We start from the raw sequence: 13,448 nt of genomic DNA on the forward strand, positions 1-13,448 counted from the left end.
GCATACCAAGATGTACTGTAATCTGTAGACGGCCAGTATAGAGGGTGGCTGGCATGATGGCGAACATTTCTCTTGTGTGGTTTGCTAGTGGCATCGTGTTGCGGTCAGGCTGCTAAGACATGGGTCAGTTGGAAGCTAGGCAGCTTGTGATACATCGGTCACATGTACAATGAAACGATGGGGAGGAGGCCGCGCGACGAGGAACGGAAACATGATGTGTTCAAGGTGTTTGCAGCACATTTGGAGTTGACCGAAACGTCCAAGTTTGTAGTGGGTGGCAGCATGTACAGCGAGCACGGAACCAGATTGATCTCTAGACATTGGTCGTGATGTGCAACCGTGCCCTGAGTTAGGCGTGTGGGCGTGGGCCTCGTGGAGCATTCCGAATGTGTGAGATGACTCCGTGTGCAGTCCGAGGCTGGCGCCTGATGCCGCATCGTGAGCTTTGAGGTAACACAGCACCCCACCAAATCACCAACGGTTCTCAGCAGATTCCCGACCTCCTTTCCCACAGTTCCAGATGAGGTGCAGTGTCGAGTATACCATAATCGAAGGGCTGCCGACGCCTCAGGTCTACCATGACCTATGAAAGCTGGCTGGCATGACGCCTCCACCACTTGAAGCAGTGCCCAAGGCGCTGGAGAACTCGTTCATTGGTATTCTGGCTTACGAGACGAGGGACATGCTGGACGAGTCAACACCCAGTCCAGAGCAGATACCAGTCGCAATGGGACGCTTGCTGGGCGACAAATCGCTGTTTCTTCTGCTCTGCGATGTTGCGGTGCACCCGGAGCACCAACGACGCGGGCTGGGAAAACGGATGATGAAAGCACTAGTCGACTATGTGGATGCAAACGCTCCCCAGGCGTACGTCAGCTTGGTTGCAGAGCCGGCTGCACAGAAGCTGTATCCTCAGTACGGATTCAAGGACGTGCAGCCCAGCATTGGCATGTACAGGATGCTGAGGAGTCGACAACTCGCGGGCCAGACTGTCGAGGAGGGGTCAGGTGGGGCGGTGGGGCGGTGGGGCGGTGTGAAGGCGTGAAGGCGTGCAGGCGTGAAGGTGTGAAGGCGTGAAGGTGTGAAGGCGTGAAGGCATGGAGTGCGCACGGGCTCGCTGTCGAAGAGGCCGCTCGAAAGCGCACGACGCAGCTGGGCCGCATGGTTAGCAAGAGAGTCTGCACGGGTCAACCGCGTTGGCCAGGCGTCTGGGCGTTGATGTGCGCGCGGGGGACTTGCAACGCAGGGGAGCAAAGGCCCACCCTGGTGGCATGGTGACATCAGCCCTGGGGCTCACCACCAAGCCTTGTTGATGCTCAGCTTTCACGCGCGTGCCTTGCCTTTGCGTACTACAAAATGCATATCTCTACTTGCGCAACCATAGCGTCATGACCACGTTCACTCGGCGCCGAGTAGGCTTGCCGTCGGCAGCGGGCAGCCCAGTATGTGTCAGTCCCTTGCTGCCGTGTGCAGCACAGCGCAGCGCAGTCACACCCACTCTCCCCTCTCCACTCTCCCCTCTCCCCTCTCCACTCTCCCCTTCACCTCGACCCAAGCAGGCGCTAACTACGCCCACAAGCTCGAAACCCTCCCGGAGGAGCTACTGCAGCTCATCGCCGTCCACCTCTCCGTCCCCGACCTCAAAAGTACCGCTCTCGCCTCTCACAACCTACACCGCCACGCGTCCGACCTCCTCTGGCAGAATGTATGCTTGGTGGACAAGCAGACACTGCACTCGCACCATGAAACGGACGCACCATGGGCCGAGCGAGGAAGCGGCGAGACTGATGAGCACGACGATACTCCCATCATCGAGAAATTGCATCTCCTGGCTACGAATCCCGCACTGGCCTCGAAGGTTCAGACCCTCACACACCGCTGCCACCTGCCCACGCCCAACATATTCGCCGAGCTGCCGCGCATGCACTTCGATGCCGACCATCTTTCCACCCATCCAAGGCTCCACATGCTGCTCCGCCTGGCCATCCGCAACCTGGTCAACGTGCACACGCTACGCATCGTATACGGACATTGGCACTTGACGACCGCCCTTATCTCGGGCTTCCTGGACCCGCAGCGACCGCGTAAGGTTCCACTCCGAAAGCTGTGGCTAGAGAGTTGTGCCTTCCATGTGCGTCATGTCCACTTCCCGCACTCGGCCCCCGTCACTGGGCTGGAGTCGATCCGACTACGCCGTCTCCGAGCAGACACACGAACCGCGGGAAGCAGACATGACATGTCTTTCGGAGACATGAAGCTTGCGCGAGGAGGTCACTACTATCAGATGCATAACGGCGCAGGCGCTTGGCTCGGCACCACAGTCGTTTTCTCGCGCGAAGGCCTTCCAGATCAGCTAGCGATGCCTACGCCAGAAGAGCTGGCGGAGAAAGGAAGAAAATTTGACGATGCCATTTGGGCAGAGCTTTCGCATATAGCAGAATTTGTTGACGACCATCCTATCGACATCGACCTAAGAGCCTCCTCTCCGATCGTACAACCAATGCAATGGCTGTTTCAATTCTCGCAGTCGACTTTGACCAGACTCGATCTGGATTGGATCCTCTGGCGGCAACGGGATCTCCATGATGCTCACGATGGATCGAGTGAATTCCTGGTCAATCTCTCCTACATGAGGTTCCCCAATCTAGTCGCTCTTCAGATGCGTAATGCTGTGCTGCCGCTTACTAAGCTACCCGATGATGTGTTCCTTCTGGAAGACACATTTCTCGGCTTCCTCGAAGCACATCCCAAAATCAAGTGTCTTGCCTGGCCGCTTGACAAGTTCTACAGCCATAGGAAACCCTCGATTAACGTTCAGAGCAGCTGTCGAAAATTGATAGCCCATTTGGCCATGGTTTTGACTGACCTTCGCCTTGACACTTACTACGCAGGCAACGGAGAGCCCACGACAGACGACAATAACACCACCGAGGCTACCCAGCAGCGCATCCGGCGTAGGAGGTTCATCGCTGAGTTCGCCCCACATATGCGCAGAATCAAGCAGGTCAAGCTCGAAGGTGGCATACCCCGAGACGAGAAACGTGAGATCCTTCGTGCATTACACTACTGTCCACTGGAGAAGGTTGTCTTCATCGGCGTCTCCTTCCCCGTAGGTAACACATGGGGCCACCAAGGTGCACGGCTCAAGCTACTTGACACCGGTCACGCCTCAGACTTCACTTATGACCTCGAAGAAGAGGACAGCGACGGCATGCTCCAAGCCTACAAACGCCGCCAATACGTGCCCGAGGACTTCGTCTTTGAGCCTGAATATGGCTGGGGAGCTGAGGCACCTCTTCTGCATACTCTGGCCCTGCACCATGCGGACACAGTCCAAGAGCTCAAAATCTGCGGTTACAACGGTTGCCCGATTCTCTCGTACCTGACGCCAGACACGACACCCCTCTTGGCGCCGCTGATGCAATACCAGAACTTGCGCCAAATTGTAGTAAGCTTCTGGCTGCTGACTTTCTTCGAGGGCTCCTATAGGGATATGGAGATTGTGCAAAGTTGGCTAGACACTCGTTCGCCTTCCAGCACCGCACTTGTCGTTGTCACGCCTCCGCGGAGCCCAGAGCGCGAACACCCCGTGGACGGCGCCATGATGCCAGCCCCCAACCCCGTTGCGCCGCGGCCACAATTCAACCGTTGGGCTGTGGCGCTCAAAACGCGCTTCACACCTTCTGCGTTGGCGTATCGGGTGGCCAGCGATATTGGCCCCTTCCTCAGCCCCGTCGCAAAGGCACGGCCAGGCGGCGTGAGAGTGAGAGCTAGCTTCTGTCTCGGAGCACGGGAAGCAAACCGAGTGGCAAACGACATATTCGATCTGGATATGAGGATCGGAAGAGACGATGCCGTGTTGGAGTTTGTAGGACCAAGGGAGGAAGGCGAGAAAGGGAGATGGTGGTCGAAGATGGAGGGGAGGCAGTGGTTCTGATACTATCCCAACCTTTGTGTTTGCATTTGGGATACTGCGGCTGTTGTTCATATCAATGTAATCTAATACGGTCACAGTCTAGTGCTAATACCACGACGGTGTACATACCTGCTTCCAGCGTTCATTCCACCTCCGAATCATCTCCCACCCTCTTTTATCGCCCTCTCTCATAAAATCCCCGCCTACACAGCCATCTACAGCTACCCTCCAACCCGCCCTCGCTACTCCAAAAGCACGCTGGACGTCATCCTGCTCCACGGCTCCACCGTTGCCACACGTAGCCAGCCATGAGTTCTCAAGTATGAGATGCTTTGTTTCCACACCACATGGCAACGAAGCTGCACGTTGAGCTAAAGGAAAAGAAAGGGGGTTCTGGAATATCACGGTTAGCGTAGCAGGCAGTGCGTGCATGACGAAATAAGCGTACATCACGGGAAGACGGCCCCTATGAAGAGAGTGAGTGGGCATTGAATTCGCTTCTTGTGGCGGGTTCGTGGATATTGCCCATCAAGCCCCAGGAGGGGAGGTGGTCATTGCAGTTTCAACTGAATCACTGTTACGATCGCGTCTAGTGTTTGCGCAAGTCAGCGTCTCGGTTTCCAATCGCGTGCGTGTTTGCTCACAGACGGCCAGAGCAGTAGAGAGCTTCTTCCTTTACGCATGCAAATGCCCGCAACGATTCCAATGGCTTCCCAGGCAGACGAAGCAGAAGTGGTGCTGGCACTTCCAGCCTGCAGATGGTCAGTTTCTTCGGCTGGGCACGATGGAAGCGTCGTTGACTTACAGGTCATGTGATTGCAGCCGCCGTTCTTCTCGATGGGACTTCCGCAAGTCTCCTTGGGACACTTCTTTGTCAGTTTTCCGACTGCCTCCTCGCTTGCCTCTTCGTCCCTTTTCCGCTCATCACGCTCTTCCTGTCTGCTGGTGCGGTACTCGTACGCTTCGCAGGTTTCGTCGTCGTGGTACGTACCTTCGTGGACAAGGCAGAATCGGGCGTCGCATTCGACGCAGATGAAAGTATTGCCGACCTCTTCAGAGTCATGGATTTGTCCCGATGCACAGCCTTCAGCTCTGCACCATCGAAAGTTGGGGTCCAAGGCAAGCGCATCGCGGGCTTTGAAGGTGTCGTATCTCTCGAACACGTCTTCACTAGCGAAGGCTTTGATTTCTTCGTAGGTTAGGTTGACTTTGCATGACATGCCGGGGCATTTGACTTCCTGCCAGCCATTGGCCTCGAGCTGGGAGGCGATCCATAAGGCGTAGCAGCCGCCACATGCTTCCGGTTGATGTGAGCAAGAAGAGAGAGAAGGTAGCGCGATGAGAAGCGTGTTGTCGCCACAGACAGCACAGTCGTGATTTTGCAAGGCCGCCTGGCGGTTTCTTTCTTCCTGCGCTTGGCGTTCTTCTTTGTGCAATTGGAGGGCCATGGCCGCATCGTCCGTCTTACTTTGAAAAAGGGTAGGTTTGTATCCTTGTTTACCGATTTGGTTTCCAATTAAACGATTGCGAACCTCGCGTGGATATGCTGAGGACGATGTGATGAGATCCAAGTCGACGGGATCACTCCTAGAGCCAGCAGCTGACTGGCGGTCATCCTTGTGCAAAGCCTGAGTCGCAGATGGGTAATTCCGTGATTGAGTCTCTGCAAAGAGAAGGTCCTCTTCTGCTTGTAGGCGCTCGGCAAGTCGTCGATCCTCTTCCTCTTGTTGGGCGGGACTCTGGAAACGAGAAGCATCTGTCTCGAGATAACTCTTGTTCGCAAGATCTACACCTGGGCGCAGTTGTTGTGTTGCTGAGAACTGACTGTCTCTGTCAGCGCAAGGGACACTCACTCTAACCTCAGGGCTCCGAGATCGACGTCTCTTCCTCTCAATCATGGATTGCAGTGGAAAAAATTGATGCTGTTTTGACCCTTCTGTAAATGAGAAGGTGTTCTTGTGATCGAAATTTGTACGCCGCTCGGGTACGAATAGAGAGTCATCATCGCTGTGATTTTGCACTTCAAAGGTTGGTGGGCGTTTACTGCACCTTCGTTCTAACGGCACGGCTAGTCGAGCTTGGCGAAGGCGTAGCTCCTGCCTGAGCGCTTCTGTAGAGAGCCTGGACATGTCCATGTCGGTGAGATAGGTTCAATGGTTGGTGTATGGTGGTGTGCGCAGTGTGTTTGTTCAGCGAGCAAAGTTTGAAGGCTGAGTTCGCTCCGAGAATCTAACTAGCTAGGTGAAGGTACGTCTGTCAAAGCTCGAGGTGAGAGAAGAAGCGCTTGGGTGGCTGCGCTTGCTATTTCCCAGTCAGTACGGCTGCTGCTAGCAAACTTTCACCAAAACATGTTTTGGAATATTACATATAATCTGATACATCGTACTATCCGTCCAGCCGCCAGTTTTCATAGTGGAGCCTGTCTCGGCAAGACCTGATATCAATTTGAAAGAACGCCATGCTCCTTGCACATTCTCGGGGCGTCCCAGTGCGATGTCGTTACAGCCGTGATGTTCCGTTGCTGATCCTTTAGAAGCAAATCGTACGGATACGTTAAGGTTGACAATTCTAATTTATTGTCCTTTGTATTTGCTGCTGCTTCATATCTGCTGAGGGGTTGTCCCTACAGCGTGTGGTGGCGGAGGTGGTCCCACGTCTCTCCTGTCGCTCAGGTCTCCAGTCGGTGACATCGTGTTGAGATGGGGAGGAACAAATGTGTTCACGGGCGGCGGTGGAGGTGTAGGGTTAGGCGATATCCCTTGTGGAGGATGGTATCCAGTATCGGTCAGGCGTCCCGAGACTGGGTTGTAGGCTCCTCCCGTTGGCTGAAGTTCGTAGGGCTCGTCATCCTCAGAAGATGAGTAGTCGTATGATTCCATCCTATGTTGGCGCGCAGCCGTTGTAGCGAAAGGATTTGTGGTAGGCAATTCGTTCTGGTATCTGTTGACCTTGGTAGACAATGAGGAGTCCAAGGTATTAGATCGATACGTCGAGCCTAAAGTGTCGGAGCGATAGTTGCTCGATGCTAGTGTGTCGCTGCGATCCACTCCATATGGCGCATCCCCCTGGCGTCTACGTTGTGAGTTTGAGATTTGCTGTCGGAAGACGTTTCCACCATGCTCGCTGTCCCCAGACGCCGCAATGCCAGAAGCTTCTCCACGCTCTTCGTCTATTGGACCCAACGACTTGCCCATTTGTCGTAGTGGTTGCACATCTTCGTCGATTGTAATCTGAGGAGCTGGTGGGGGAGCAGGTCCCCGACCCCAGGCGCGAATTGGGTACGCACGTCCTTTTTTCCAGGTCTCTGACACCGATGGGAAGTATTGTCGATAGGCTGCCCATGCTACGAGTATACCGAGAGCAGCGCCAGAGAGGACATCGAAAGGGTGATGACGAGCGTCCATGATGCGTGTACCGGTGATGAGAGCAGCACCGAGAGTTGGAACCATAACGACGAACGTCCTCCAAACCTCGCCCTTGGCATCCATGACATGCAGTTTTGCGGCGAGATACAGCGAGAGATAAAACAATCCGGCGAAAGAGACTGCAGCCTGTTAGAGGGTCACAACAGTCTCCACAAACTGCAACATACCACTGCTGTGTCCTGAGGGGAAGCTCTTGAAGCCGTCTTGTAGGATGTAGTTGTCAGTCTGCGTGCAGATATCGATGGTGACGAGCACCAAGCTTGTCAGATCGACGGCCGTTCCTTCTCTCACCTTGCATCTAGGAAGTGTTAGCTCTCCGTGTTGCGCTCAAGGGTACCCAGCATACCGAGAAATGAGATCTGGACGTGGCTTTCCAATTGCGTTCTTCAGTGCTCCTGTGATCGTGAAGGCTGCGCCCACGCTCAGGCCAAGGCCAAGGATACCGCAGTTTAATTCCCACAGGCGGTCTTTGAACCTGTATCTGCCGCTCAGTCGCTTGACTCCAGCCCTGCTCGTGGGCATGGCGGTCTGGTGGGAAAACAGCCCATCAATGACGAGGGTGTAGAAAGCAATGATGACTGCTGGGCCGCCAACGACGATGACACATAGTAGCGAGACGGGCACACGTTCTTTGACGGCGAAGGGGTAGTGGAGGGTGTAGTTTTGCAGCGCGAAGGGCTGGTGGAAGGGTGGAACTTTGTCGATGATAGTGAAGACGCCGATGAGGACCCTGCAGGTGGTTGAGGTTAGCTGGGAACTTGGGAAGGTGGTCGTGTGCTTATGAGGGACGGCAGAGCGCTGGCAGCGCTTACACTATGATGAGGTAGTCGATGATATATCTGCATTTGTCAGTCTACATGTCCAGTTTGACCATTTGACTGCAGTCGTACGTACGAGAATATGACGCGCTTTGGCAGCCGCTTCTTGGAGAAGGGCAGGCGCTCAGGGAGCTGCTTCGAAGTCCACTCGTCCATTGTGCGCTACTGCATTCGAACAGTCTCCAAAAAGCCTCCGGCGCTTCCGAGGCGCAGTCGCGTGTATTGAGGAAAATGTGCAATGGACGACGAAGGGTGTGCAGCTGTCCAACCGATGTCGAATGTTTCGGCGCAGTCTCGCGGTTTCAATTGTTCAAACAAACGCCCTCACCCAAAGAGAGGCAGTGCAGCGGGAAGGGAGCAGAAGCAATAGCGGCAGGGTGTCTGGGGCGGTATAAAGGGCCGAGTGATTGCTCAGGGCGCAGCGTGCTCCATCAGCAAGAAGTGGGCAGTGAGCAACGCTGTGAGGCGCAGGCAGGAGCTGAGTTCACAAGCACCTAGGCGAACCCTGTCGGTCTGTTGATCTTCCAAGCCCTGATGCGCTTGGCTCTCCCGTGAATCCCGCCCTCGCACTCTGTTAGCGCCCATGTCTTGCGCGTCACCAATTTGACCCGCCATAGAAATGCCGGTCCAACGTCGGTGTCCAAGGTGAGGCGGTAGGCGCTCGCTGCTCACACGCAGTTGCTGTGCTTGGGCACGCCGGTGGCGCCTGCCGCTTCGACGGAGGGCAGCTAGCGCAGCATTTGGGCGATCAGCTTATCCTCCACACCACACAGGGTCCTCCAACATCTATTTCTGCGCCGTACAAGATCCCTCATTGGTCGACTTTTTGATTGTGGTACTTAACATCCTCTTCGCCATGGCCAGCGCGCTGAATTCGATTATGACGTCTCGGCTGAGTCGTTTCAGATTTTCTGCCCCACATCTGTGTATAATTGCAGGGGCATCCCTCGGTGGCCTGCTCCTGCTGCGTCATGTGTCAAGCTCTGTGAGGACCGACAGAGTCAAAACCATCTTATCGCCGAGAGAAACTGTACTACCAAAGCTTTCGACGAAAGAGATCGAAGCACTGGCCTATCCTCTCGATGCTTTGCCTGGCGCACGAGATGTGGACTCCCCGTTTGGCAGCACGAGAGTTTATGAGTGGGGTCCTGAGGATGGAGAGAAGATACTCCTTATTCATGGCATATCCACGCCAAGCATTGCCTTGGCTGACCTGGCTTGTAAGCTGGTCGAAAGAGGTTGTCGAGTGATGTTATTTGGTAGGTCGAGAACATTCTTCCTGTCAAGCTCTTGAAAAGGAGAAACTGTCATGGCTAGAACAGCTAGCCAAAAGAGTCTGTATACCGTGTACTCCCCTAGATCATAACCTCTCGTTCAGTTTCACCAGGCTGTGTTGGGTGCTCCGTTGCTCGCAACTCTATATGTTGCTGCGATATACATTCCTTCGTTCCTCAGCAGTCCACGCAAACTATATGAAGGAGAAACACGTTATGCGCAACCACAAGCTTACCTTCATCCAGACCTCTTCTCCCGCGGCTACTCCTCCGGACCGTCACCTCGCACACACCGCTACGACTCCAGCCTCTACACCTCCCAGATCCACATCTGCCTCCTCTCCTCACCCGTCCACTGGTCCACATTTACCCTGATCGGCTACTCCCTTGGCGGCGCCCTTGCCGCAGACTTCACATCCTACTTCCCGCACCTAATCAAGAGTCTAGTCCTCATCGCGCCCGGCGGCCTAATCCGCAGAAGCCACACGACTTGGAAGTCGCGGCTCTTGTACTCGACATCCGGCCTACTGCCTGAATCATGGATAGAGCATCTGGTTGCGAAGAGATTGTACACGGGGCCAGAGGAGGCGAGGAGTATTGAGCCGGAACCAAACACTGTTGACAATGCCGAGATGAAGAGGGCGAGTCGCGGAGATGCGGTTTATGCTTCATCGCATCATGCGCTTCTCCCTGCTTGTCCACACAGCACTGTTGGGGCCGTGGTTGATTGGCAGATTGCACATCACGAGGGCTTTGTGCCGGCTTTCATCAGCTCGATTCGGTATGCGCCTGTGCATGGCGAGCATGAGCGGTGGAGGGCCTTGGGGAGGAATATAGACGATGGTGTTGGTGAGCTGAAGAAGGTGCATGTGGTACTAGGTGAGACAGACCCTATCATCGTCAAGGAGGAGTTGATGGAGGATGCGAGGGAGTGTGTAGGAGAGGACAATGTGGAGTTTAAGATCGTGCACGGCGCAGGACATGAAGTTGCTGTCGAGAGGGCGGACGAGATCTTGACGGTTGTTGGGAGGGCCCTTGAGAAGTGGTGATGAAAACAGGAGAGTGTAGAGGTATGTAAAGTCTAATCTGATATAACAGCTGTGTCTGTCAAGATGAAGGCGTTTCTGACAGCAGTGACACACGTAACCGTCTCGCACTCCTGGGTGTCATAGTAGCGTACCTTGGCACGAAAACACGCGCACATTACAATGACGTCTTTCCGGTTGAAGTTGAGGATACTCCACCCTCGCTCCGTCAGGACCGACGTAGAAACTGTTTCGCAGTCCCTGCTTTCTTCGATTTCTTGTGGCACTGGGGACCACTTTGAAGCCAGTGAGTCTAGCGTGATGCGAGACGACAAATACTATGCAGCGCGGAAGCGTTGACGACGCGAACCGCTCCTGCTACGCGACCAGTGTGCAATGCACCTCACACCATCATCCACACCTCTAATGAAGGCCCCCATGACATCCTGAAGAGTGTGACCAGCATCATGAGAGCCTAGAGTCGTTGCAAAGGTAGCGGAAAGAGAAGACATCGTGTGCATGTCGATCACATCGGGTCTCAAGATGGTCCATCCATCGAGAATTCTCGCAACGAAGTCTTGGAGATGCCGCAAGGTCATATTACTTTGACCCATACCGAAGGCCCTCGCGATCTTGCCAAGTGCGCGGGCGGTCGCTGTGTTGAGCGTCTTGTTTCTCTCGCGCAGGATTGCAGCGATAGCGTTGGTCTTGACACCAGCTTCGAAGACGACGAAGTGGAGTAGTTCTCGGCACTCTGCATCGTTATTAAGATCTTCGATCAACTTGTCGACCTCTAAGGTGTGGAGTACAGCGTCTTCTGGAATATCACTCCAAATGAAATACTCTCCGTGGCCTGGCATGCGATCAGCGAACGAAACGACAGACTCGTGCCTTAAGCTTACCCCTGTAGCGGGCCCATTTAGCAAGACCTTGGGCTTTCAGCCATGGGAAAATGTCGGCCGCGTGGTGCACTTTCTGTTTTTGTTGCAGACACGAAGCACCGAGCGAAATTAGAGCAATTTTTGGCTGTTCCATATCTTTGGCGTAAGAGAGAGCTTGCAGGAGGGACTGTACAACGTTAATCACGTGTCTATCATAATTCTGTAGGTACTCACGCTTGCCGTTGAGATATAGACGGGTGTATCACCGTGCTTGCTGAGGTGTAAGTACGTGAAAATCTTACCGGCTTCTGAAGGGTCGTCGAGTGCGATGGGCCCTGGGAACGGACGAGGCCAACCGATAAAAGTCTCAGCCACAAAGCCACCATCAATGAATGCTGTGCGGTTTGAAGTGTCCCACACGCGAAAGCTCAGATACGGTCTGGTCGACATAGGTCTGGGCACGCCCACATTGTCAGCCACGAGGGTTAGGTTCTGTTCCACGTCTGTGAAGAGCTCGACATGATCTTCAAACGGAGGTTGTACGGCCCTTGACATGAGACCAAGTGATTGCGCAGCGGCAGCAACCTCCCTCGCAACCACAGCGTTGGCGAACTCGTCTCTCACTTCTTGCTTTGTCTTCTCGACCTTTGACTCGTATATTTCACGGATTCGAGGTGAGCTAGATTTTCTTGCCTTGCCGCAGACAAAGTCAATATCCACACTGCGTCTTCGTAGATCCAGGTCCAAATTGCTTGCTTGCTGTTCAATTCTGAACATGATGTCGGTATAGTAGTCTTGCGGAGCGTCAAATGGTACCGACAAAACTCTACCAAAGGCTCGAAAGCTTTCTGGTCCATAAAACAACATATGACCCCAGAACTGTTCCCGGATGATACGATGCCTAAGTTTGAGACCTGCGATTGCGTTGAAAACTCTTGGAATCACCCGCACATCTTCGCAGTGATAGAAACGATACAGAATCGAAAGAAGTTCTCTTTCTTCTGACGTATAAGTGTGGGGAGGCTTCCTTTCGATTGCACCACGATTTTGTCCTGGTGTAGTCGTCACAGTCGTGTGAGCTTGCGAGCTACTTCTACTGAAGCTCAATCGTCTTGCAACAGCAAGATTCGTGAAAGGCTGGGGTGTTGTATGCAGGTGACAACTCTGCCTTCTCGTGCGTCTGTGTTCGGCTCTGCGAAGTGACGGCGAAGGAGTATTTTCCAGAAAATCTGTGCGCTCACTATCATATCCGACGTCGATGAAGTCCTCAGTAGACGTCGATACACATTCACTGAGCGAGGTTTCAAGATAGGGCGTAACAGCTGCTGATGGTAGTATCGCTGCTGCTGCTGCCGCCAACTGAGAAACGAAATCTTGACTGGTGGTCGACTCTGGTGTTGGGACTGTGCTCGAGTCTCCAACCACTGTATTCGGACTAGAGAAATCGATGTCGCTCAAGTCTCTTGGCTCCATCTTGATGCGGGTGTCGTGTAAGTCTTCGTGAGATGGTAAGATGGTATCGGTCATATTTGAGTCTTGGCTTTGATCAGCTTGCCTCCGTCAGTATCTACTACTTTGCACCTTCGCTTGATGAGCAAATGAACGTACCTGAGCGTGCTCTGTCTGACAAAGTGAGCTGCGGTAATGACTCTTGGCCTTCATGAACACTCGCTCTCTCTGCCGGCGTGAAAATCATGACACCCCCATGCACCGGCTGCCAGGCCGGTCTTCCCCTCATACTGAGGACCAGTACGCGGCTGCTTGAAGCAGAGAAGATGAACTGAAACGCGAGAAGGAAGAAGGGAATGATGCTACGAAGCAATAAGAAGGAATCCGGTGTAGCGTTGTTGTTGTAGCAGTGGGCGAAGAAAGATGCGTCTGGCAAAGAGCGACAGCGACAACGACGCGATGCGACGCGACGCGTTCTGCAAGACACGCTCCTTGGATCCAATTACCGCAGCCAAGCCATAGTGGCGTCGCGTACGTGCGACGCGTGGTGAGGATGAGAGTGAGGACGCATGAAGCTCCGGCTCGAGGCTCGCTGAACACGACCATGCTTGACCACCGCGCCAAGGTGAGAGCGGCTCACAACGAAGCGTCTTCATCCTG

The 13,448-nt window shown here is 54.1% G+C and overlaps 6 protein-coding genes across 6 annotated transcripts, besides 3 other annotated features; 3 read left to right on the top strand and 3 right to left on the bottom strand.

Annotated features, from left to right (window-relative positions):
- Nucleotides 1-601: 601 nt before the first annotated feature.
- EKO05_0004223 (uncharacterized protein) lies at nucleotides 602-1,045 on the top strand (the record flags this gene model as incomplete). The annotated part of the gene is made up of 1 exon (XM_038945530.1): nucleotides 602-1,045. The coding sequence occupies one exon, from the start codon at nucleotides 602-604 to the stop codon at nucleotides 1,043-1,045; it is 444 nt and encodes a 147-aa protein (XP_038800035.1).
- Nucleotides 1,034-1,097: a tandem repeat.
- Nucleotides 1,098-1,388: 291 nt separating this feature from the next.
- EKO05_0004224 (uncharacterized protein) lies at nucleotides 1,389-3,937 on the top strand (the record flags this gene model as incomplete). Its single annotated transcript, XM_038945531.2, has 2 exons — nucleotides 1,389-1,442; nucleotides 1,580-3,937. 2 exons carry the CDS (start codon nucleotides 1,389-1,391, stop codon nucleotides 3,935-3,937), a joined length of 2,412 nt encoding a protein of 803 aa, XP_038800036.2.
- Nucleotides 1,498-1,541: a tandem repeat.
- A 654-nt stretch (nucleotides 3,938-4,591) lies between the features above and the next one.
- On the bottom strand, nucleotides 4,592-5,814 carry EKO05_0004225 (uncharacterized protein; the record flags this gene model as incomplete). The annotated part of the gene is made up of 2 exons (XM_059636339.1): nucleotides 4,592-4,668; nucleotides 4,722-5,814. The coding sequence occupies 2 exons, from the start codon at nucleotides 5,812-5,814 to the stop codon at nucleotides 4,592-4,594; spliced, it is 1,170 nt and encodes a 389-aa protein (XP_059492322.1).
- Nucleotides 5,815-6,516: 702 nt separating this feature from the next.
- EKO05_0004226 (uncharacterized protein) lies at nucleotides 6,517-8,315 on the bottom strand (the record flags this gene model as incomplete). Its single annotated transcript, XM_038939142.1, has 5 exons — nucleotides 6,517-7,460; nucleotides 7,509-7,639; nucleotides 7,688-8,071; nucleotides 8,154-8,180; nucleotides 8,236-8,315. The coding sequence occupies 5 exons, from the start codon at nucleotides 8,313-8,315 to the stop codon at nucleotides 6,517-6,519; spliced, it is 1,566 nt and encodes a 521-aa protein (XP_038800038.1).
- Nucleotides 8,316-9,015: 700 nt separating this feature from the next.
- Nucleotides 9,016-10,482, top strand: EKO05_0004227 (uncharacterized protein; the record flags this gene model as incomplete). The annotated part of the gene is made up of 2 exons (XM_038938896.1): nucleotides 9,016-9,379; nucleotides 9,680-10,482. The coding sequence occupies 2 exons, from the start codon at nucleotides 9,016-9,018 to the stop codon at nucleotides 10,480-10,482; spliced, it is 1,167 nt and encodes a 388-aa protein (XP_038800039.1).
- Nucleotides 10,483-10,796: 314 nt separating this feature from the next.
- EKO05_0004228 (uncharacterized protein) lies at nucleotides 10,797-12,116 on the bottom strand (the record flags this gene model as incomplete). Its single annotated transcript, XM_038938831.2, has 3 exons — nucleotides 10,797-11,311; nucleotides 11,361-11,526; nucleotides 11,574-12,116. The coding sequence occupies 3 exons, from the start codon at nucleotides 12,114-12,116 to the stop codon at nucleotides 10,797-10,799; spliced, it is 1,224 nt and encodes a 407-aa protein (XP_038800040.2).
- Nucleotides 12,117-13,227: 1,111 nt separating this feature from the next.
- Nucleotides 13,228-13,262: a tandem repeat.
- The last annotated feature ends 186 nt before the right edge of the window (nucleotides 13,263-13,448 follow it).

Source organism: Ascochyta rabiei, chromosome 6 (genome assembly GCF_004011695.2).
Source record: "Ascochyta rabiei chromosome 6, complete sequence".
NCBI classification, from domain to species: Eukaryota; Fungi; Ascomycota; class Dothideomycetes; order Pleosporales; family Didymellaceae; genus Ascochyta; species Ascochyta rabiei.